General features: G+C 39.6%; 5 protein-coding genes across 6 annotated transcripts; 1 reads left to right on the forward strand and 4 right to left on the reverse strand.

The window, feature by feature from the left end:
- Positions 1 to 1,133: 1,133 nt before the first annotated feature.
- Positions 1,134 to 4,437, reverse strand: LOC106430851 (phosphoinositide phospholipase C 5-like). Its single transcript, XM_048768941.1, has 8 exons — positions 3,705 to 4,437; positions 3,422 to 3,618; positions 3,205 to 3,340; positions 2,917 to 3,117; positions 2,373 to 2,629; positions 2,172 to 2,289; positions 1,860 to 2,099; positions 1,134 to 1,618 (listed from the first exon to the last, which is right to left on the reverse strand). Exons 1-8 carry the CDS (start codon positions 4,029 to 4,031, stop codon positions 1,325 to 1,327), a joined length of 1,770 nt encoding a protein of 589 aa, XP_048624898.1. The 5' UTR covers positions 4,032 to 4,437; the 3' UTR covers positions 1,134 to 1,324.
- A 493-nt stretch (positions 4,438 to 4,930) lies between these two features.
- LOC106440574 (phosphoinositide phospholipase C 4) lies at positions 4,931 to 7,793 on the reverse strand. Its single transcript, XM_013882272.3, has 8 exons — positions 7,224 to 7,793; positions 6,804 to 6,997; positions 6,576 to 6,711; positions 6,258 to 6,488; positions 5,920 to 6,158; positions 5,725 to 5,842; positions 5,497 to 5,649; positions 4,931 to 5,422 (listed from the first exon to the last, which is right to left on the reverse strand). Exons 1-8 carry the CDS (start codon positions 7,539 to 7,541, stop codon positions 5,042 to 5,044), a joined length of 1,770 nt encoding a protein of 589 aa, XP_013737726.2. The 5' UTR covers positions 7,542 to 7,793; the 3' UTR covers positions 4,931 to 5,041.
- Positions 7,794 to 8,424: 631 nt separating this feature from the next.
- LOC106440575 (peptidyl-prolyl cis-trans isomerase CYP20-1) lies at positions 8,425 to 10,231 on the forward strand. Its single transcript, XM_013882273.2, has 7 exons — positions 8,425 to 8,593; positions 8,987 to 9,065; positions 9,207 to 9,254; positions 9,371 to 9,394; positions 9,544 to 9,726; positions 9,809 to 9,884; positions 9,976 to 10,231. Exons 1-7 carry the CDS (start codon positions 8,525 to 8,527, stop codon positions 10,112 to 10,114), a joined length of 618 nt encoding a protein of 205 aa, XP_013737727.2. The 5' UTR covers positions 8,425 to 8,524; the 3' UTR covers positions 10,115 to 10,231.
- Positions 10,232 to 10,720: 489 nt separating this feature from the next.
- LOC106440572 (inositol 3-kinase) lies at positions 10,721 to 12,673 on the reverse strand. Of its 2 annotated transcripts, XR_007328933.1 has the most exons (3): positions 11,619 to 12,673; positions 11,159 to 11,540; positions 10,721 to 11,033 (listed from the first exon to the last, which is right to left on the reverse strand). XR_007328933.1 is itself a non-coding variant. In XM_013882269.3 (2 exons), exons 1-2 carry the CDS (start codon positions 12,468 to 12,470, stop codon positions 10,869 to 10,871), a joined length of 1,017 nt encoding a protein of 338 aa, XP_013737723.2. In that variant the 5' UTR covers positions 12,471 to 12,649; the 3' UTR covers positions 10,721 to 10,868. The 2 variants fall into 2 exon arrangements, 1 of the variants encoding a protein (XP_013737723.2); XM_013882269.3 differs by lacking the exon at positions 11,159 to 11,540 and having other exon boundaries at positions 11,619 to 12,649.
- Positions 12,674 to 12,899: 226 nt separating this feature from the next.
- On the reverse strand, positions 12,900 to 14,753 carry LOC106440573 (nudC domain-containing protein 2). Its single transcript, XM_013882271.3, has 5 exons — positions 14,590 to 14,753; positions 14,355 to 14,503; positions 14,227 to 14,275; positions 13,668 to 13,810; positions 12,900 to 13,146 (listed from the first exon to the last, which is right to left on the reverse strand). Exons 1-5 carry the CDS (start codon positions 14,636 to 14,638, stop codon positions 13,060 to 13,062), a joined length of 477 nt encoding a protein of 158 aa, XP_013737725.2. The 5' UTR covers positions 14,639 to 14,753; the 3' UTR covers positions 12,900 to 13,059.
- Positions 14,754 to 22,444: the final 7,691 nt, after the last annotated feature.

Raw genomic sequence — 22,444 nt, forward strand, 5'->3', positions numbered from 1 at the left:
TATTTATAAAAAAATCAGGAATTTGTAAATAAGTTGGAAAATCAAATACAAAATTCTAATAAGGATTATGTTTTAATAGCATAGATCAAACTAACATGTAAACCCAAACTAGATTCTGATCCGTGCGGTTGCGCGGGATTGTTTATATATAATTTATATTTTTAAATTAAATTTTAAATTTGATAATATTTTATAAATTTTGGTTTGTTTGAATTGTAAATTTTTGGTTTTCGGTTTAGTTCTTGTTTGGTAGTAAGTTTTGGTTTTCGATTCCAGAAATATAAAAATCGTTTGGTTATTTATGAATTTGGGTTTGGTTTGGATTAAGTTTTTTTTTTAATTTTGGGTTTGGTTCAAAGAGTAATGTCAGGAAGCCAATAAAATTCAATCTTCAATTTGAATGCGTAGATCCGAATACGGATATAGAATTTCCGATTTTGATTTAAATAGCTATATTTTTGATCGTATTTTCTTGATTTAAAGTTTGGTCTACGCTGTGCAAGAATATTCTTTTTCTTTTGAAATTAATAATAGTTAACCTTTTAAATTATCAAAAAAATAATATTTTATTTTTGTTAAAGATTTAGGAGTAGGTACATTTTTTCTAGCATAAGATTATAATATATAAAATTTACTATATATATATATTATTCAGCCGACAATATTTTGTGTATTTATTTTATTAATAAATATAATAACGACTATAAATTTTGACAAAGAAAACAACTATAAAGTGTTTCAATATAATTGTTTTTTATCAATAAAAACATTGTTTTATACTATAGTTTATGGTGCTCGCATTAGCTGCTATGTACTTAAATAAAACTTTGGGTGCTTAGAGCATCAACATTATTGGGATAACTCATAAGAAGTTTTTATTGAAACTAACATGTAAACCGAAAGACACAATGTTCAAGTTCGGTTAGGAAGAATCTATTTTTCAAAAAAAAACTAAGTTGCTTTTTTTTTCGTAACATAAAAAAAAAACTAAGTTACTATGATATGAACTTCACTTAGAAAGATGCAAGAGTCTACAGACCCAAAACTTCTTAGTTACTTTAAAAAAAAAAACTGATACGTATCTTTATTAAACGGTCAAAAACATGCAAAACGCAACATGATACATTCATACATCGTGAGCAAACATATATAAGCTCATTCATATATCAAAAGCTTACTATTGTTTCAGAACAACCATAGTTATTTGATTCGTTATATCTTTTATATGTACGCATATTATCCATAAGTTATTAGTGACAAATTGAAAAAGCCTCTCTGCTACGTTTTGTAGGATGATAATAAGAAGAAAGAAACTCTGATTTTTTTAAGCAAACTGAAACCGCATGAGAAGTGTAACGGCAACAAGTCTCTCGCCTTTACGATCATACAAAGGAACAGAACGTGTTCCCTGTCTCAGCTCTGCAACAGGCAAACATGTCTGCCCCGAGAAATCATCCTTCTCTGGCATGTTGTAGTCGTGAACTTCAACTCTGAGCAACGCCAGCTCCGGTACCGTAAGCTGAAACTCAAACTCCTCGTCCCAAAATGGCTCCCAAGTGTTTTCTTCTTTCTTTGTTTTCTTCATTACTCTATCACCTCTTACCCCTGTTATCCCCACCTGCTCAGAGTAGATAATCAACAATGTAATAAGCATCTAAATCAAAGTGTCAGAGGACCCCAGTTTAAATGACCGCGGGAAAGGACCCTGACCATTGTGTGAAAGGTCCCTAGTTTGAGTAACTGCTGAAACTAAACTAATATTACATGCTGTGGTTTCAGGTCCGGAGGATTATAGGCTTCGGCCCGAATCTTCTGGTATTCAAAAAAAGAAAGTGATTCTTGTGTAATGAGTTGCTTACCCTTGTGTAGAAGTTAGGAGAAGACCAAGTGTTGAAACATGCTCGCTGGAAACCAGAGTCCCATCCTTTTCCCATGTATACTTTCACTCTCAGAGTTGTCTTGATGGGTAACTTTGCTTTAGGGTCAAACACTTCTCCATCTGGACCTTTGTTCATCATAAAGTCCGGTTTTTTGACGTATCCACATCCACCATTTGACCTGAACATACCATGCATCATCCAGAGAGCTTTTCCATAACCCTGAACATCAGAGGCACAAGATGCATGAGGTTTTGGTAAATGTTGAAAAGACTTGAAAGAAAGAATGCAAACCTGCATGTTGAAAGCAACCATTTGAGCTCCGTACATCCAACCGCTGAATGGCTTGTAGTTAGAGGAGGTTACTCGAGTTGCCTTTGGATATATCCTCAACAGATTCTTCTGTGTGAATCTAAGATTATGATTCTAAGTAGTAAGCGTGTAGAGCAATAAAAAAAGAGAGAAGCAATGTCTCAAAGGGATTGTCATACTTACTCTATGACTTGGGTTCCATACATTTCAGTGGCTTTCTTGAAATTCTGCTCTCTCAAACTCAGACGTCTGATGCCACCATTATCGAACGTAAGTGCTTCCTTTAATCCATTTCTAGCGTTTCCAGAAGGAATCAGTATCATACGACTGTATGTGAGGAGATCCATTTTGCTGGATTCTTTATCTGATCCTCCATCCTTTTCCTCTTTGGCCTCGCTTGTTCCTTCCTCTTCATTTTTGGCCTCGCTTGTCTCTTCAACCTACACAAAGCCATTGCATGCAAGCAAAGAGAGAAACTAAGACAACATTGAGAAACTTTTGTTTTTTTTTTTGTCACAAAACATTGAGAAACTTAAAACTTTGAAATATTAACTACAAGTAACCACAAAGTGGTGATGTAGTGGTAGGCAGATTCCGGAGAGCTAAGCAACATGGCTACAAAAACACCTTACTACACTCCACCTTTCATTGGGAATTAGTCTAGGCCCTTTCATACACCCGAGATATTCTCAGGTTAATAAAAAAAAAGTATTTACTACACAAGTACCTTCTCATCATCTGCTGAAACATCTTCTGATGATGTCTTCCCTGATACGTCTGACTCGGAATCCTTTTCCTTTTTCAAAGTCCCTTTAGGAAGCTTTGTTGATATTACAACTTTGTACTTGAGATCTTCTGGTGAAGGGAAGTCTTTTAAATCGCCAGACTCGGAAAAATACACCATATCCATGAATATCTCTTTCATCATCTTCATCAACCAAAAGAAGAACTTCAATATTTTTCAAGAATTTATTTAACTATAACACGGCCGTGATTCAGATCAAGAAAGTAGTACCTCGGCTGCTTTGGCTTGAAGATCTGGTGTCAAATGATCTTCCAAAGTTAAGATCACAGGGTATGCAGATGCAGAGAAGGCATAGTCTTTAATAGATCTCAAGCATTTGATCAGTTCAACCGGAGGTGTCCATGCCCTATAAAGCATCAAACATACTCTCTTATTCTTTTCCAAAAAACTTTCAAACTAGAATAACTACCATAACACAACAACATACCAGCCATGTCGAACAAGTATGCCGTCTTTAGTAGAGTTTGGCCACAGGTCAAGCTCAAGAGCTCTAACTCCTCTCTTCAACGCCTTAATGAGAGGTACATCGCTGCATTCGCTGTTGATTTGATTCCCAGTCAGGTAAGAGTTATGGCTCGTGTAAATGAAATAGTGAGACAATGGAGAAGCCATGTCTTGATGCACCTGAAACAATCAGAATCTCAATGATTGAAACTCTCCATGTAATTAACAAGAAAAACAAATACATTAGGGAAAGAGAGAGAGGATACCTTACTAACAACTGGATGATTCAGATCATCTGAGAACAAGAAACTAAGGAAATCATCTAGGTTCAAAGAATGCCTCAAGAACTTAGTGATATGATGTCTTTCATTTGTGACTCTTTCTATGATCTTCTCTGCATCTGAAACCAACACCTCGGTCTCTCCCTGCACCTCAACCAAGAACCGACGCAGCTGCTCTGCCGTCATGTGGTTCCCTCCCTCTGTATACTCTACGAACACCCTCACCACATCTGGAGGCGGAGATTCTCTGTTCATCCTCAATTTGTCACTAAAACACAAACCCATTTTGTTCCTCCCAAGCTCTCTCTTCATGTCAAGTCTTTTATATCTTCAAGTCAAGAAATAATAATAAGATAGTTCACAACTACACTAGTTTTCCTCTCACCAGCAACTATTTATATTTGGTTAACTAACAACTTCTGCATTTATGGCATGATCTTCATACACAACAATCAACTATAAGTCTTTCTTTTTTCTTCCATGCTTTATTATTATTATAATGGTATGCTTCTTTATGCCCAGTGCTCTTCCTTTTCCATATATTCCCAGCCAAGAGACTCATGTTGAAAAAAACTCACTTTCAAAAAGAACCAGCTTAAACAAATAGCAGGGTATCTAATTCCAGGAGCATATGATGTTGTGCATGGAAGCTTCATGGACTCAACGATTGGGTTTCTCATACTTTTTTAATTTCTTTCTTTCCCTTACACATTTCACGGTACCTAAAACCTCTCCAGTCATTGTTAAAATGCTTATGAAGTCTTCCAAGAATCTCAATAAGTTACTCTCCAAAGATAAAACAGAATGAAAGAATCTTTCTTTCTTCACTAATAGGCATATATGTGGGTGGTGTGGTCTCTGTCTATGGATTAAGAATAAATCCCTTGAGGTAGTTAAATGTAAAGTTACACTAAAAAGGAATATTGATTAATTAGTACAAAAAGATTCATATAACAACAAAATATTCCAAAATGTATACTCTACTTTAAAATTTCACGTGTTTAGTGCAGACAAAGGCTTAAACAACTATAAATAATGTAGACAAAGATTTGAAGCTTCTTGATATCTATACAAGTCCACATGTGTAGAAACAACTATTTTAAGCTATCCGATACCAAATAATCCAGAAATGAGAATAAAAAGATTATGTTTTCATATGCTAAGATGCTAAGATGAGAGATGCTTCTGAATGTGATTATAACTTCACAAAAAAGTGCAAAAGATCTATATATTACTCAGGTAAACATTCGATTATTTTACATAATAAAACATAACATAAAAATACAACTCTAGATGGATACACGAACCAAAACTGTCGGTCTTCAGACAAACTCAAAGCGCATAAGAAGCCGCGTGGAGCTGTACTTCGCTCCCTTTCTGTTGTAGAGTGGAACTGCGCGTATGCCTTGCCTTAACTCAGACACCGGCAGACAAGTCTGACCTCCAAAATCGTCTTTTTCATTGTTGTCGTACTCATGCACTTCAACACGGAGCAGAGCAAGTTCAGGAACTGTTAACTGGAATGTGAACTCCTCGTTCCAAATGGGTGTCCACGTATTATACTTCACTTCTGTTTTCTCCATCGCCTTATCAGCAGGTGCTCCAGCAATACCCACTCTAACGTAGAAGTCAGGAGGAGAGTAGCGATCAAAGTGAGTCTTTTTGAAGTCTAGGTGCCATCCATCTCCCATAAGGACTTTCACCTGCCATTGTTAGATGTTAAGCAAGATTGTTTTGGTGGCACAGGAGAAGGAAACCAACGGTACAAGTAACCAACCTTTAAAGTTTTTTTTGGGGAGGAGTTCTCATTTGGATCAAAAACTTGTCCATTAGGACCTACATTCATTAGAAAATCTGGTTTCTTGACGTAACCGCAACCTCCATTAGCTCTAAACATTCCTTGCATCAGCCACAATGCTCTTCCATACCCCTGCATTTATGTTTTTGATTTAGCTTCATAACGGTTAAAAAGAAACCACAAGAGAATGAAGATTTTGAGACAAACCTGCATGTTGAATGCAATCATTTGAGCTCCACTCATCCAACCTATCTGAGGTTTATAGTTTGAAGAGTTAAACCTTGTGCCTTTGGGATATATCCTCAGAAAGTTCTTCTGAGTGAATCTGATCACATTATGAGGTTTCTAATAGATTAGCTTAGTAGCAAACACTAGATATATAATGTGATTATAAAAAAATACCTTATAACATCTGCACCATGTGATGCAACAGCTTTCTCAAGTAACTGCTCGCTTAGGCTAAGTCTCCTGATTTTGTGTGGATCAACCTTCAAAGCCATCTTTAAACCGCCCTTTGGCTTCCCTGCATGGATGGCGATAAGGCGTTTGTATTCTGGTGCTTGTAATGAACACGACGTATCAAAATCACGAGAACCCCTCTCTTCATCATCTTGGTTGATATAGTTTATGCTATTTGAGACCTGACATCAATAGAAAATGAACATGCACAGTCAAATGAAAGCCCTTCATGCTAAGAGTTGATAGTGATATTTGTTTAACTTGTAAGAGAAAGTACAAACCTTGTCGAGTTCAGACTGAGTAGAAACAAGTTCTTCAGGCTCCTTGCCCCAAACATCCTCATCTGAATCCTTCCCCTTCTCTCCATCCTTGGCATCATTAGCTTCTAAGTACTCCTTTGGAGGTTTTGTTGATATGAGTATCTTCCCCTTCAACTCTTCAGGAGAAGGAAACTCCTTGCAGCTTTCGGAATCATGGTAATACAACATCTCTCCAAATGTCTGAGTTATCATCTGCAAACAAAAGTTACATTATCACATATCCATCCTACACATTGATGGAACCATGAACTTTTTCAAGGACTGGGAAGAATGAAAAACCTTGGCAACTTTAGATTGAAGTTTAGGAGTGAGATGGTCTTCAAGAGTGATGATAACAGGATACTTTGAAGTAGTAAAGGCATTCGCTTTAATAGACTCCAAACATTTCCCTAGTTTCACAGCCTTGGTCAAGGTCCTGCCATTTTGATCACAAAGTGTGAAGGTACTATTAGTACAACATTCATATTGAGTAAGAGCAAGAATCAAATTGAATATTTATGTATATACCCTCCATGCTTAACGCAGACATCATCTTTACCACGTGGCCATAGATCCAACTCAACAACCCTCACGCCTCTTCTCAATGCATCTGCAATGGGAAGGCCACTGCACTTGCTACTCAGCTGGTTTCCTGTTAAGTAGGAGTTGTGGCCGGTGAATATAAAGTAATGCGACAGAGGAGCATCCATGTTCTGATGAACCTGACAAAAACGATCCAACCAATTGGTTAAAACCACAACACTAAATACTCCTGAACCTTTGCTAAACAGATCTCCTAAGTAAACAAACTCCTGGAACAGAAAGTATCCAAAATGGAACTTTCTAAATTTAGAAACTTTCAATCTCACAGATTCAAGGGGAAAAAAAACAGAGTTGACTCGAGAGAGAGAGAGAGAGAGAGAGAGAGAGAGAGAGAGAAAAGCTAACCTTGTCGCCGATGGGAGGATTGAGTTCAGTGGAGAAGAGAAGATAGTTGAAATCCTCAAGAGTGAGGTTTCGTCTCGTGAACTTTGCAATGTGGTGCTTCCGACGAAGCACCTCGTCGACGAGCCTCTCCGCATCTTCGAGACTCGATCCTAAATCTTCTCTTCTTTCATCAGCCATGAGTTTCCGTAGCTGCTCCGGCGACATGTGAGCTTGACCCTCCGCGTATCTCTCGAAGACGTCTCTGACGTCATCAACCGGACCGGGCTCCGTCACCCTGAACTTCCTTTTGAAGATGAGACACATTCTGTAGCTACCCATCTGCTTCTTCTTTTTTTTTTTTCTCTCGTCTTCTGTTGTGTATATGTATCGTCCTGTTTAGATCCAAGAATGATTGATACCTTTCTTGTTCCTGCGCTCCTTCTATAACTTAAATACGCAGATCAAATCCTAGTCAAAGCTCAACACGCTCACATCTGAATATCACTTGTTTACTTTGTTTGTAATATTTTTTAATTATTCTCGTGTTAATTTTCCCATGTTTTTAACGAATTAGAAAAAAACTAAACAAAGAAAATATTGTTTGTTTTGTTTCAGATTTTCTGTGTAGTGTGAACATGGATTTTTAAAAAATAGATATCATACACAAGGCAACAAAAAAAAGAAGTATTGGGTATATATTAGTGGACAGCGAGGGAGAGACAGATAAAGTGTTTGTTTTGTTTTTCCATATCCATTTTTAGGCACCAAAGGAAGATAGAAGGTGTTATCTTTGATTAGTTAATAATAGTAAGGTAAAAACTTACAGTATGGCAAAAGATCTTGTATCTAATAATCTAGCTACAAAAGATATTCGGAAAGATTGTTCCAGACAGTTAAAGAGTATTTAAATAACTAAAGTCAAATACATTATGTGGATAGGAACGAGGTAAGTAAAATGGTACTGACATTAATTTAAAAAAAAACAGTCATCTTAGGTGGACATGAGTAATGTGACACATACTTTATGCTTTGTTTTTGACTAATATAAGAAAAGACTAACTCAGCCATTATGATATGAAATCTACTGTCAAGTACAACTATATACCATCATGCCAGGTGGTGAAACATATAAATGGGCCGTATGTAATAATTTTATAGCCCAGTAATGTGACCTGAGGCCCAATTTATGCTATCAGTTTCACAAGTACGAAAAGCCAGATGGCGGAATATGATTGGACATCGACGTGTTCTAGTTATGCGCTCGCGGAAATAGAGAAAAAGGGAGTCCATCCGGAGAGAAACACTTTAGTGCAGTGTGCGAGATGATGGCGAGCTCAGTGACGCTGCTTCTATGGAGTCTTCTTCTTCTCGGAACTCTAATCGCGATTCAGGTACATTTTTTTCACGATCCAGATATTTCCGAATTGAATTGCGATTGTATATAGTAAATTGCGTCTTAGGAGTTCTCATGTTGATTATTTTAATTTGATTCAGAGCTTTTAGGTTAGTTTCCATCATCTCTCTACGATTTGGGTGATTTCTCATAGGATCAGGGAACGAATCCTTATACTTAAAGGCGCGAGTTATATAGTGTGTGTTTTAGATCTGATTCGGACCAATTCTGAACTTGTTTCTTCAAGATGGGATTAGATTGAACATCATTTGATTAGATTGAAGATCACTGGATGCCTCGAATACGTGTCCCGAATGTATTGGACTGAGATGTAAATGGTATGAGAGTGTTTGTATTGATTTCTGGATGTTTGGATTCTATGTTGCTGCAGGCTAAGAAGTCCAAGGAAAACTTAAAGGAGATCACACACAAGGTTTATTTTGATGTTGAGATTGATGGGAAAGAAGCTGGTATGACCTTGTTCCCTGTGTTTTAGTTCTTATGATCCATCTTTGTTGGTGCACGTAGTACTTGCGCTCTATGTTAGATGAAGAATACATGAAATGAAATGCTTTAGCATCTCAGACCGATTGATGATTTTTTTTTTTCAGGTCGTATTGTCATGGGTCTATTTGGAAAGACAGTCCCTAAAACTGCAGGTACCCTTTTACACTTGACATGTTCCTTGTGCGATTGATTCTTGTTTGCAAAGGTTACAGCCTATTAATAAGAGGACTGACTTCCTGTTTTTTTTTTTTTTTTTTTGTTTCTGCAGAGAATTTCCGAGCTTTGTGCACAGGTAAGAGAACACAATACTGCTCATTCTCATCCTATGTCAGTCGAATATGCTGTTAACTCTTTTCTCCGCCATGACGTCTTACTGTCGCAGCGGCAGTGTATAAACCTTGAAGTAAGCTTTGCATAAACTGTATTTTCATTTGTACACAGGGGAGAAAGGAATAGGTAAGAAAGGGAAGGCTCTACATTACAAGGGGAGCTCCTTCCATAGAATCATACCAAGCTTTATGCTCCAGGGAGGCGATTTCACCCATGCCAATGGTATGGGAGGAGAGTCTATCTATGGTGAGACGTTTGCTGATGAGAACTTCAAACTCAAGCATACTGGTCCAGGTTAGGGCTTCTTCAGTATTCTTTGTTTACAAAGCTCTTTGCCTAAGTGAGGTTTTTAACATGATCAGTTTTTTGTGAACAGGGTTTCTATCAATGGCAAACGCCGGCCAAGACACCAACGGATCTCAGTTTTTCATCACAACAGTAACAACAAGCTGGTGAGTACAAAACCACCGGCATTTCAGACACGTGAATGGACATGGTTTTCTTTGCCTTCTCTGATTTGAAAGCTCTGGGGAATTGATACAGGTTGGACGGGAGGCACGTAGTCTTCGGGAAGGTAGTGTCGGGAATGGACGTTGTGTACAAAATCGAAGCTGAGGGGAATCAGAGCGGAACTCCTAAGAGTAAAGTTGTGATAGTTGACAGTGGCGAGCTTCCTCTGTAGCTCAAACTCTCTTGTAGTTTTCTCCATCTGTTCCTAAATCTAGTGCTTGACGACTTTTGTGTTTAAACGACTATCTTAGCCATTTGATAAAGATTCGACCATTCTGGTTTCATTTCTGTCGTCTGCTGTTTATAACTCAAATCTCTATTAAAACCCAACTGGTATGCTTCCTGATCGTACATATTGACCGGTTGCTTTTCTCGGTTTAGCAGTAAAGCAACCAAAAGGTCCAAAACTGGCTTAGGAAACAAACAGAGAATATATTAAACCCAACCGGTTTGCTTCCTGATTGTACATATTGACCGGCTGCTTTTCTCGGTTTAACGGTCCAAACCTGGCATAGGAAAAAACAGAGATTGACATTCCAAATCCGAAGTTGATTTTCTTTTCCGATTTTGACCAATCAACTATGCTTAAACAGTAATTAAAAAGTCAATTTTAATTCATTTCAGCATGATTTATTTGACTTGCTTCAACTTGATCTAATAAGAAAATTAACAACATGCAAAATAGCAAAAAGGTAAACTTATATCTCTTTCTTTTTTTTTTCAATTTGACAATTTATCTCAAATTTAAAACGGAATTTGCTAACGAAAACTCTGCATCGGCGGCCACAAAAAGCGTTTGATGACGCTGGGCATGGCGTTTATACACTAAAGAGTAGATAAATTTCCAAAATTCATAAACGTGGAAAGTTTACACAATTCAGAAGAGCGTTGTTAGGGATTAAAAGATTCGTATTTGCAGGAACCAATCATGACCGGTCACATAAGTGACCGTTGACCAATAGCTTTGGTTGAAGTGGAGAGTGCTGAAACCGAGCTGGACTTAGACGCGCATGGAACTCGTCATGATCATTGTTGTGGCTGCTTGAGAGATTGCATTGCTTCTTTCTTCTCTGTACCTCATCTTTTACTTTCTGCAAAGACAACACATAACAGATGAAAGGGATGGATCCTCGTGTGCAGAAACAAAACGCAAATATTTCTCAGCAGGTAGAATCAACGATACAGAGATTCATTAAGAAATTCATCCAATACATACATTCAAATGTTTCTTAGAGCATCGATGGTGTTCAGGATTGTTCGGGTAATGCTTAACCAGAACTTTATTTCTGTGTCTGCTCTATGTTTGAATGCAACTGCTGCTAGATCAACTATGAACTAAAACAATAAAAGACACTATCTACATAATCTTATAAATAAAAATGTGAAGACTTGACCACATTTATCAGATGTAAAACCTATGACATCATATAAGAACAAGCTTCTAATTCACCGCCTCTTGGTTGATTATATTGGAAGTAAGTAAGCCCCGCAAGATGCAACTCCTACTTTTCCCGGATCTTGATAGTACTAACAAATTAAGCTCGACACATTATCTGACTCCACTACTGGTTCTATGTTCGTGATGTTGTCTTTTCCTTCTACATTTGTAACAACACTTCTCACAGCATGCAACTCAATCAACTAAAGACAAAACCGGAAAGATATAAAAATCGAACCTGAAGCATCACGGAGTCGAACTTGGGCTGACCAATGTGCTCAACAGTGATGGAACCAAAGAGGTTCCCCAACAACGCTGCATCGGGAACATCCAAACCCTCCACAAGACCAACCACCAAACCACCAAGAAAGCTATCCCCAGCGCCGGTAGGATCCACCTGCTTCGCCAAAAACGGAGGAACCACCGTCTCATCATCCTTGTCATAAATCCTACACCCCTTTTCACCACTAGTCACCACCACACAGCACAAACGCCTCATCTCTTCAACATCCATGAACAGAGCTTCGTCCGAGGAAGCTTTCAAGAACCCGATCTTACCCATGAGGTGACGAAACCCACTCTCCTTCAAATCAACAAGCTTCACAGCTCCATCAACGGGACCGAAAACTCTAATTAGAGCTTGTATGTCTACAGCCACCACGTCGCAGATCTCCACCATCTTCTCCAGCGTCTCCGGGAGAATCTCCCCGCCGACGCCGACGGCCATCCCGATGTCGAATCTCGAGTCGGGGATGTCCGAAGGGAGAATCGGATCGCATGCAGCGACCCGTTTCAATACTCGATCGGCTGCGAGATCGAAATAGGCTTCGAAGACCGTGGTCTCCTTCTCCGGGGCCACGATCGGGGGGTGGGCGACGTCGTATTTGAAGTCGCGGCCGACTTTGGAGATTAGATCGCAGGAGACGGAGGAGGAATCTAGGACGTTGGAGATGAAAGAGGCGGCGCCGCCGAGGGTTTCGGCCACGACGGTGCCGTTTTGGATCAGAACGTCGTGGCAGTAGTTTCCGACGATGAGAACTCGGCGCGGGGAAGTAGGCGTTTGCTGCGGCGGCGGAGGAGTCAGAGTCATGATGGGCGGCTGGGGAAGAGGATCATGGAGAGAAGGTGAGCTAAAGAAGAAGCATGGAATTACGAAAGACGAAGAAAAGGAGTTTACGAGGGAGATGGGAGAGAGAGAGAAAGGGGAAGAGACAAAAACAAATGTCTGTTTAGCTTATACGTAGCGTCTCGAGACTCGTTCCTCTTATGTGTCGCGAGGAAGATGACGCGCGCCATCCTCATTCACCTCCCTTTTCTCTTTTTTCACTTTTTTTTTGTAAAGTATTTACTTTAATTAGATCACTCATCATCTACTTTTGTTTTCAGGTTTACGTAAGCGATTTGTATTGAAACAAAAGCTGTCACATACTAGAATAAGATTCTAAGTGGAGATGAATGAACTTTATCTGTGGAACTTATTTGATGTTGTGATTTTGTTGTCGGGGGATAAAAGAATAACTAAACAGAGACGACACAAAGGCATTTATTCGTAAGTGAATGAAAATAGTTTAGAGATGATTTACAGAAGAGGGTCAGTCAGGCCGTTTATTTATGAGCCATGGGACATTTTGTTATAACATCTGGAGCAGTTTTATAATGGGAAACAAGAGTAGGGAGGATTAGTCAGAACGAATACCACCCATGAAGCTACTCGGATCTGGACAATTACCCGTGAATTGAGCTTGCGAAAAGTCAAATCCTGGGTTCTGCAAACATAGAGACAATAGGAAAGCATACTTGAGTTCAATACTAAATATATAGAAGCCATGGATACAAGTAGAACAGAAACAATAGGGCACCGCCGTTAAGGCACGTATTCAGTCTCTAGCTCATTGTATTTTCGAACCGCTTAAATCCAGTTAGAGAAAGACTCAAAGAGTAAGCAATTTCATAAACATAGCAAGACAGCCGCAATAGGTTACACTTTAGGTTACCTATCATCAGTTCTATGCAGACTGTTTATCCATGAACATAAGAGATTCACAGAGACACGAGAAACAAAATAAAAAAGATCGTTAACAAAGGAAACAATCAATGTGATTAGACATGACACAACCAAATCAGATAATCTTTGGCAGTGTAATTATATTTTTTTGACATGCATTCATTCTACCCAGTAGGTGGTGCCCAAGATTTGCTTTAGAGATCAATTAGATGACCAACAAGATAGCCTTAAAAAGAAAGACAGAAAACTTCAAAAGCAAGGAGAATTATTGTTATAGCTAACCTCTTCTTGAAACCTCTGCAGCATGAGACGCTTCTGCTCTAAATCAGTGGCGTAAGGATCCAACTGACCCTGTCCAAGAATCGGAGATGCCCATGTCTGCCCTTTCTCCCTCTTCTGCAGGGTTATGTGCATTATATCATCCTCTGCCATACCAACACACAAAATTATCAGATTAGGCTAACAGTGACAAACTATGAACCGCAAAACTAAAAAAAACTATGTCGGTAACTTGAAGATGTTGATAATAATAATCCGAAACATACTGTAAATCATGAAATGAAAAACAAGAAGGGCGCATAGAAACAGATCATTTACACTCTTAGTTCGCTGCAACCGTTAGCTCGATCTTCGAGATCAAAACATGCTAGTTCTACAACATTCCATCATCCATCGTATACTCTCAAATGTTTCTAATTCCAAACTATATCTACTATTCATACCAAAAGCAGCTCACATTTTCAGGTTCAACTTATCATCTCCAGAAGTGAGACGGGGCTTAAAGCTAAAGAAGCGCCTAATACAGACTGACTCGCAAGAAGAAGAAGAAACAATGGAGTACCTAGTGTCCAGAACGAGCAATCCGTCTTCACCGGAGCACTAAGATCGTGCTGGAAAAATTAACAAAACTTTAGTCAACTGCATCGAGAATTGAAGCCAAAAAGTGTAAAGACAGAGAAAGGAACTGACATTGAGATAAGGAGGGTTGCCTTTGATGCCAACTTCGAGATGTTTCGACTGGATTTTGCAGTGGAATGCCTTTGAATGAACATTTGGCGGCAGAGTTATGTACAAGTTCACTTCTTCAAGGGTTTGATCCCACTCAAACACCTTTTGCCCTATTACATCGGAATCGATCAAATCTCGTAAAGTTAAAACCAGACTGCGATGACAGAGAAACATAGACGAAAGAAGAGAGAAAAACCCTTATGAACGAAATCATGTCGCTTCTCCGGCGCGAGCTTCTCCGCCATATCTAGGGGTTTGTTTGCTTCTCCGTTAATCGATCTCCGTCGGACGAAAGTGGAAAAGATTTCGATTCGTTCTTTTATTTTAAGACACAACACAACTAGTTTGTGTCCGTGGGGATATCTCTGTAAGCCAATTATAATTAAGCCCAAACATCAGCCCACTAAAATAAGCCCAACACTGTCCTTGTTGACCACCAAAAATAATAATAATTCATTTGCAATCGTTTAACTGGTAAAATAAATTAATCAAATGAAATATTGAAATCACATCATAAGCCTAAACTGGAGCTGCTATTCTTTCAAATTAATTTAAAATATCGAAATGTTTTTATAAGATGAGAAATTGGTTGATTCAATGCATAAAATATGGAGGAAGACACAGACTTGAAAGAAGAGTAATGTGTAGGTCTACCATAAAACATGGTCCATTATAAGATCTGGAGAGAGCCAAGTGTGTGTGGTTTTTAGCTTTTCAATGCCTTTGGGGCCAGAGATACACTGTACCCATCTCCCGCCTTTCAGTCTCTCCAACGCATATCAGACAATTATTGTCAGTTTCACGGAACAAGATTGACGTATATACGTGATCAAAGGTTCTGATTAATATTCTCCGAATAAACATAGCAGCAGCAAGAAAATTGTACTATTCCAATTTTTTTTGAGAAAACTATTCCAAAATTGTTTTGAGTGACACGTTTTATAATATCGTAATTCATGTTCCTCCATTTCGTCATTCCGAAAATTTAATTTTACAGTTCCATAATTCTTAAAGTATTTTTTAAGAAAATTAACTTGGGATTTATGTTCCTGCATTTCTTCATTTTGGAAGTTTATTTTATAAAAGAAATTCAGAGAATCTCCCAATTCTATAATGAAATTACGTTTGGCACTTCATTGATCCCACCATACTATTATGCATTTGTTTTGCTTGCTTATTTTACACTTCCATTGTTCTACAATATTGCTTATCAAAACCAAACATTCATAGAATAGTCAATTTGTTTCATTTTATGGGATTCGATGTATATACATGCTTGTCCCCTGCATAAATCTATTGGCAGTTAGATCTCAGATTGATTTGGACTATGGTACATATGACTTCGGGTTATGAAAAAAATATCACGAGTGTAACTAGTTTATTGAATAAGTACTTGTGGATTAATATTCTGTTTTGACCGGTAAGACTGTTAACTAAAATAAAACAGACCCACTTGAAGCGTTAAAATTTAAAATTCTGGCCGGCAACTTATACAGCCACGGTCATATTCTGCCTCTCGCAATCTTGACCGTCCGTTTAAGCAGTAGACAGAATGCTGTACACGATGTTCATTTAAAAATTATATAGAAAACACGTTACAGCCACAAATTAAATTGATATATAAAGTTACAAATAGATGTTAAGTATTCGTGTTAAAAAGACAAATAGATCAATATAATTTGTGGGTGCGTAACGTGTTATTAGATGTTCTTAGCACTTAAAGAGAACCAGTGTTTTTAGTACAAATACACATTAAAATTTGAAACTACTATATAAAGTTAGTCTGAGACTGTTTAGTTGTCAAAATTATTTTGTAAAGTTATATTGCAAGCAATCTACCATTATAATACGACAGTTGCATCACTTCTGATGCGACATGTTAGCGATACGTGGGTTCCACTTTTAAAAAGTGTGAAAAAATATCAAGTCTTTAACTCGAACCCGGGTTATTAAGATCTAAACAACAACATTTATACCACTGAGGTAAAAGATTTTTTGTACATTGATGGCTGAAACAAATATATATTTATGAAGGTCGGAAACCTTCGCTTCTTCGGTTTTCTCTGTGGGACCCACACTTATTTATTTTATCTAATGATTTAATAAATACTTTATAACTCACGTTTTGAAACGGGATTCGTTAAAAAAAGCCCAATAAACCTCTTTGGTCTGTAAGCGTTCTCTTCAATAGAAGTTTAAGGCTTTCAATTTTTAATCATCGGTTCATGACTCATCTAAGAAACACAGATTGGCTCTTTGAGTTTCATGAATCGGTTTCTTTAGTCTCTACATCTCCCCATCTTTAATAAATTCATCATCGGTTCTTTTATTTTGTCTGATAAATCATGATGGTGTGGTTTTAATTTTCTTTGGTCATCCTTAACTTGCACCCTTTGATCTAACCAAGAAAAAGAAGAAGACATTTGTCGTTCAGGATGCCATCGAGGACTCAGCTGAGTCACACAGGAGACATACTATCCGTTGCCTGATTATTTAAGAAGAGTTTATGTGGTGTGAAACATATTTGTTTCGTTTCATCAGTTGCTTTGTTTAATCTTTTTATAGAGTATGTAGGCTGAATAATATTATTATGTAACGTGATTACAATATTTATAGTGATTAGAGGAGCTAAGCTAGGTATTACAGAATGACTAATCTACCCTTCTATACATATACTCTACACACCCCCTCAAGATGGAGGGAGATTGATCACTCCAAACTTGTTAATCAGCTCAGTAAAACGTGATCTCGATATGGGTTTAGTAAGTGCATCAGCTAACTGATCCTTGGTAGAGACATGAGAGACGCGGAGAGCTCCGGATTGGACATTACCGCGAACAAAATGATAGTCTAGAGCAAGATGCTTCATACGAGAGTGGAAAACCGGATTGGCACTTAGGTATGTAGCACCGACATTGTCGCAGTATATCGTCGGAATCGTGGGCACTGTAATGCCCAAGTCAGTAAGCAACGAGCAGACCCACCGAATTTCAGATGCCGTGTTAGCTACAGAACGATACTCCGCCTCCGTCGAGGAGCGCGAGACACTGTTCTGTTTGCGTGAAGACCAAGCGATTGGTGTAGAACCAATATAAACAACATAAGCATTGGTGGAGATGAAGTCATCACTATCACCTGCCCAATCAGCGTCCGAGTAGGCGTGAAGCGTATGAGGAGAGTGTCTACTGATGTGAATGTCGTGACTAAGTGTGCCTGCGAGGTAGCGGAGAACTCGTTTCGCAGCCTTCCAATGTTCATCAGTGGGCTGGTGCATAAACTGAGAGAGACGGTTCACACTGTATGCAATATCCGGGCGGGAGAATGCCAAGTATTGGAGACTGCCAATAACCATTCTATACTCACGAGGACAGTCCAAGACAGTACCCGAGTGTAAAGTCAATTTGGAAGCAGTCGCCATAGGAGTAGAAACCGGTTTGGCTTCGAGCATGTTCATCTTGGTGAGGAGATCGATAATATATTTCCGTTGCATCAAGTGGAGTCCTCCAGATGTTCTTGTGACCTCGATACCCAAGAAATAGTGCAAGTCTTTAGGTTCTTTGAGTGAGAAACGTGAGGCAAGAACCTGAATACAAGCAGAGACCAAGCGAGTAGTACTTCCGGTGACGATAATATCGTCGACGTAGACCAAGATGTAAAGGACGTCGGAGCCGGCGATGTAAGTGAAGACAGAGGTGTCAGCAGTGGAGTTATGACATCCCATCTGACAGAGAAAGGTCTTTAGTTCTTGATACCACGCACGGGGCGCCTGTTTGAGACCATAGAGAGCTTTCCGCAAGCGGCACACATAGTGGGGTCTGTCTGGGTCTTTGAACCCCGGTGGCTGGGAAACATATACCTCATCTGTAAGGTGTCCTTGAAGAAAAGCGTTGTTAACGTCTAACTGTTTGATCGGCCAGGAATGAGTGACGGCATGATGAAGTACAAGACGAATGGTGAGAGACTTGACAACGGGACTGAATGTCTCCCCATAATCAATCCCATAAGCCTGAGTGAAACCACGAGCAACCCATCGAGCTTTTGGCCTGTCATAATCACCATTTGCTAAAAATTTATTAGTAAAAATTCATCTTGTATCAATAATATATTGATGAGGTTCTGGAGGAACAAGCTCAAAGGTGCGATTCGCAATTTGAGCATCATATTCATCACTCATGGCTCGTCGCCATTTCTCATCTCGCATGGCCTGGGCCACGGTTTTGGGAATCGGATATGGGTCTTTAGTATGGGCAGTGAGGGAATATTTCTTTGCTGGTTTGATAATTTGGTTTTTGCTTCTGGTTTTCATGGGATGAGCATTTTGGACTGGTGGTTGTAATGGTTCTGGTGAAGGGTTTAGTTCGGGTGATGGAGATGGGTTTGGCGCGGGTGATGGAGAAAGAGGAGGTATGGGAGTCGGCTGCAGGTTAGAAGTAGGAGGAATTAAGGGTGAGATATCATTACCTGCTGTGTCTGAGTGTGCATCACTAGTATGCACCGGTGAATTCATACCTGAGCCCATGTTAGAGTCATGTTCCGCTGCAGCAGAGCTAGCGGGACCTGTCGATGAAGACGGAGACTGTGGCAGGTGAGGATCCTGGCCCGGGGAGGCAACTTGTTGAGTGTGTACGAGTGGCGTTGGGTTGATAGGTATGGTGGTCGGTGGACAAAAGATAGGAGGTGAGGTGTCTGGTTCTGGTATCGGGGTAGCACTCTTGGGTACAAAGGGGAAGCTAGATTCATCAAACTGAACATGCCGAGGGACATAGATACGCCCAGTTGACTGATGTAGGCACAAGTACGCACTCTGTGTAAGAGAGTACCCAAGGAAAACGCAAGACATGGACCGGCTCTCCAATTTGTGAGTTGCGTAAGGCCGAAGCCAAGGATAACACGCACAGCCAAATACACGTAGCTTCAAGTAGTTCGGCTTCTTCTGGAAGAGCTTTGCATAAGGAGATTGTTGAGCTACGACTGGAGTGGGAAGTCGGTTGATAAGATATACCGCTGTGGCAAAAGCATAAGTCCAATACTCAACAGGTAATGACGCTTGATGGAGAAGCGTAAGTCCTGTCTCTACCACATGTCGATGCTTGCGTTCAGCTATTCCATTATGTTCTGGAGTGTGGGGAGGAGAGGTGAAATGAGAAATCCCATTAGTGGCCAGGAAGGATCGCAGAGCTATGAACTCACCCCCATTGTCCGAGTACAAGTTTCGGATGGTAGCAGCAAAATGTTTTTCCACAACTGCTTTGAATTGGATAAAGGTTTCTTTGACCTGAGATTTTTGCTTGAGGGGATAGAGCCAAGTGTAGCGGGTATAGTGATCAACAAAAACAAGGTAATATTTGTAATGGTCGATGGAGAGGACTGGAGATGTCCAAACATCAGAGTAGATATACTCAAGGGGTTGAGAAGAGATGATGGTATTTTTGTAAAAGGGAAGCTTATGACTTTTATTAATGAAGCAATGAGAACAAGGATGTTTTTGTAAAGAAGAAGCAACAGGTAAAGCAAATTGCGAAACAATGGTTTGTAAAACAGCAGTAGACGGGTGGCCTAGACGAGAATGCCAAGAGGAATGGGTCGTTTTTGGTGATGGTGAGGCAAAGAGGGAGACGGTTTTGGAAGATGAAAGAGGCCACTCGTACAACTCATCTTTAGTTTTGCCTTGGAGTAATCGGACCCCCGTGCTGAGATCCTTCACCTGAAAATGAGCAGGGAAAAATTCAACCGAAACATTATTAGAGTTGCACAAACGAAACACAGAGATAAGATTTTTCTGGAGATTAGGAACATAGAGAACATCTTTTAAAGTATAAGAGCGAGAGGGTGTGGGTAAGAGTGTGGAACCAGTATGCGAGATGGAGAGGCCGGAGCCGTCTGCGATCGTGACTTCCTCTCCGCCAGTATATGGTTGGTGCAGAGAGAGGTTGCTCAGATCAGTGGTGAGATGATGCGTGGCGCCACTGTCGAGGATCCAGCTATTTGGATTGTATGACTGTGCCATAGCCATATTAGCACGTGGTTGCCATGCGGTTGAACCTGGTGAGAACGATCGAGCACCGGGCGCGGAGGAGTAAGCAGTGCCCTGCAGTTGTGGACATCGTCGAGCGCTGTGTCCTTGGACAGCACAAATTATGCAGCGACCCTGATAGCCACGAGAAAACTGATCACCACGGGCAGAGAAGTTTTGTTGTTGAGACCAAGGCTGCTGTTGGTTACGATTGTTGTTGTTGTTGCGGTTCTGCCCATGATAGTTGTTGCGACCATTGTTGTTAGAACTAGTTCAGTTCCCACGGTGAGTAGCTGCATTCGCGGTGATGGGAGGTGATGACAGCACGCCTTTGCTCTGAAGCTTAACTTCATGATGCAAGAGCTTTTCATGAACCTCCGCGAGGGAAGGAGGTGAGTCTCTGCCTTCGATGGCATCAATGACCTGCTTGTAATCTTCTGGTAGTCCTTCAAGAACATACTCAAGCTGATCTTCAATGTCAATTGGCTTGCCAAGTAACGCTAATTGATCAAAGCGCGTAATGAAGCCTTGAACGTACACATCGATCGACGTCGTTCCTTTGGTCCAAGTTTTGAGTTGTTGACGGATCTGTTTGACGCGCGCACGGCTGGGCTTCGCGTACGTTTCTGAGAGTGTTTCCCAGATGTGGTTTGAGGTCGTTGCGGTAGAGAGAATTGGTTGTATCGTGACAGTGATAGCCCCAAGCAGCGCACTATAGATCAGTTTATCTTGTCGTTTCCACAGCGTATACTCCGGATTTGGCGTAGTTACTCCATCGACAGTGTTCGTTGGTGGTGGAATGATGACCGATCCGTCAAGATGGCCAGCGAGATCATATCCATCAAGTAGGGCGTGGACTTGACGGCTCCACATCAGAAAGTTTGAAGTCGTTAGCTTGGTAACATTTGTCATGTTGATGTTGAGAAGCTTGACAGTGTCAGACACTGTTATTGTTTTAGAGTTAGAAGCCGGTGAAGAAGAAGACATGATGAAGCGTGAAAAAGAAGAAACAGAAGAAGTCGAGGAAGAGTAGAAAGAAGGGTTGGCGGCTTAAAAAAAATTTCAGATCCCTAGATATCAAGCTCTGATACCATATAGAGTATGTAGGCTGAATAATATTATTATGTAACGTGATTACAATATTTATAGTGATTAGAGGAGCTAAGCTAGGTATTACAGAATGACTAATCTACCCTTCTATACATATACTCTACACTTTTTTCCTGCAAATAATGATGGCTTTGACAGTTCATTCACGGGAGCCAAGAAGTAAAAGAAGAAGAAGCCAGTGAGTGTTTGACATTTTCTGTTTTCCTGAGTTTTTTTTTCCATTCATTAAACTTGGATTTTGAAGATTATGTGCTTCACATTCTTTTTATTTTGATGGTTGTTAGGTTGAATGAAGATCATTGAATAAATAAAATGTCGATGCTCCTGAAGATTTGGAGGGTACTTTATATTTCTTTCTCTGATAATTCTAGCGACATAAATTTGAACCTTACAGAGGGTATATTGCAGAGCATCCTAATGATGAGAAAGAGGTGGAGAGAATTGATATGCACCAGCAACGTTACCCGTGGGAGGGAAGTGACATGGATTACTTATACGACGAGGTAAGCATATCATTAGATGGTTTGCGGTCCATCTTTGAGAGCCGTCGATTGTAAGTGTCTATCGTTTTGAAGTTGTACGACACTAAGATGTAAAGAATTACTAATCACGATTACCTTACTAGCAGAGTTCTTTTGCACAGCTATTGTCAATAGAATTAACACTAGAAATTGATGATGCTATATTTCATGTTCCAAATATTAACGCAAGCTCCAATGTTGATTCTCAGCTTTAACATGCCAAAATCACAATGCAGTGGTTGTTGTAAGGTAATTCAGTAGGCACAAATGTTCAGTTGAAAAAAATTCTAAACTGTATTTATGCATCAAACTTATCATCCGTAACATAATAATATGTTTTTTCTGTGCTAGGAACCGTTTGTAAATAAATGTCTCCGATGTATATGACTGCTTAGTTTGTTGCTTTT

Source organism: Brassica napus, chromosome C9 (genome assembly GCF_020379485.1).
Source record: "Brassica napus cultivar Da-Ae chromosome C9, Da-Ae, whole genome shotgun sequence".
In the NCBI taxonomy this organism is placed as follows: Eukaryota; Viridiplantae; Streptophyta; class Magnoliopsida; order Brassicales; family Brassicaceae; genus Brassica; species Brassica napus.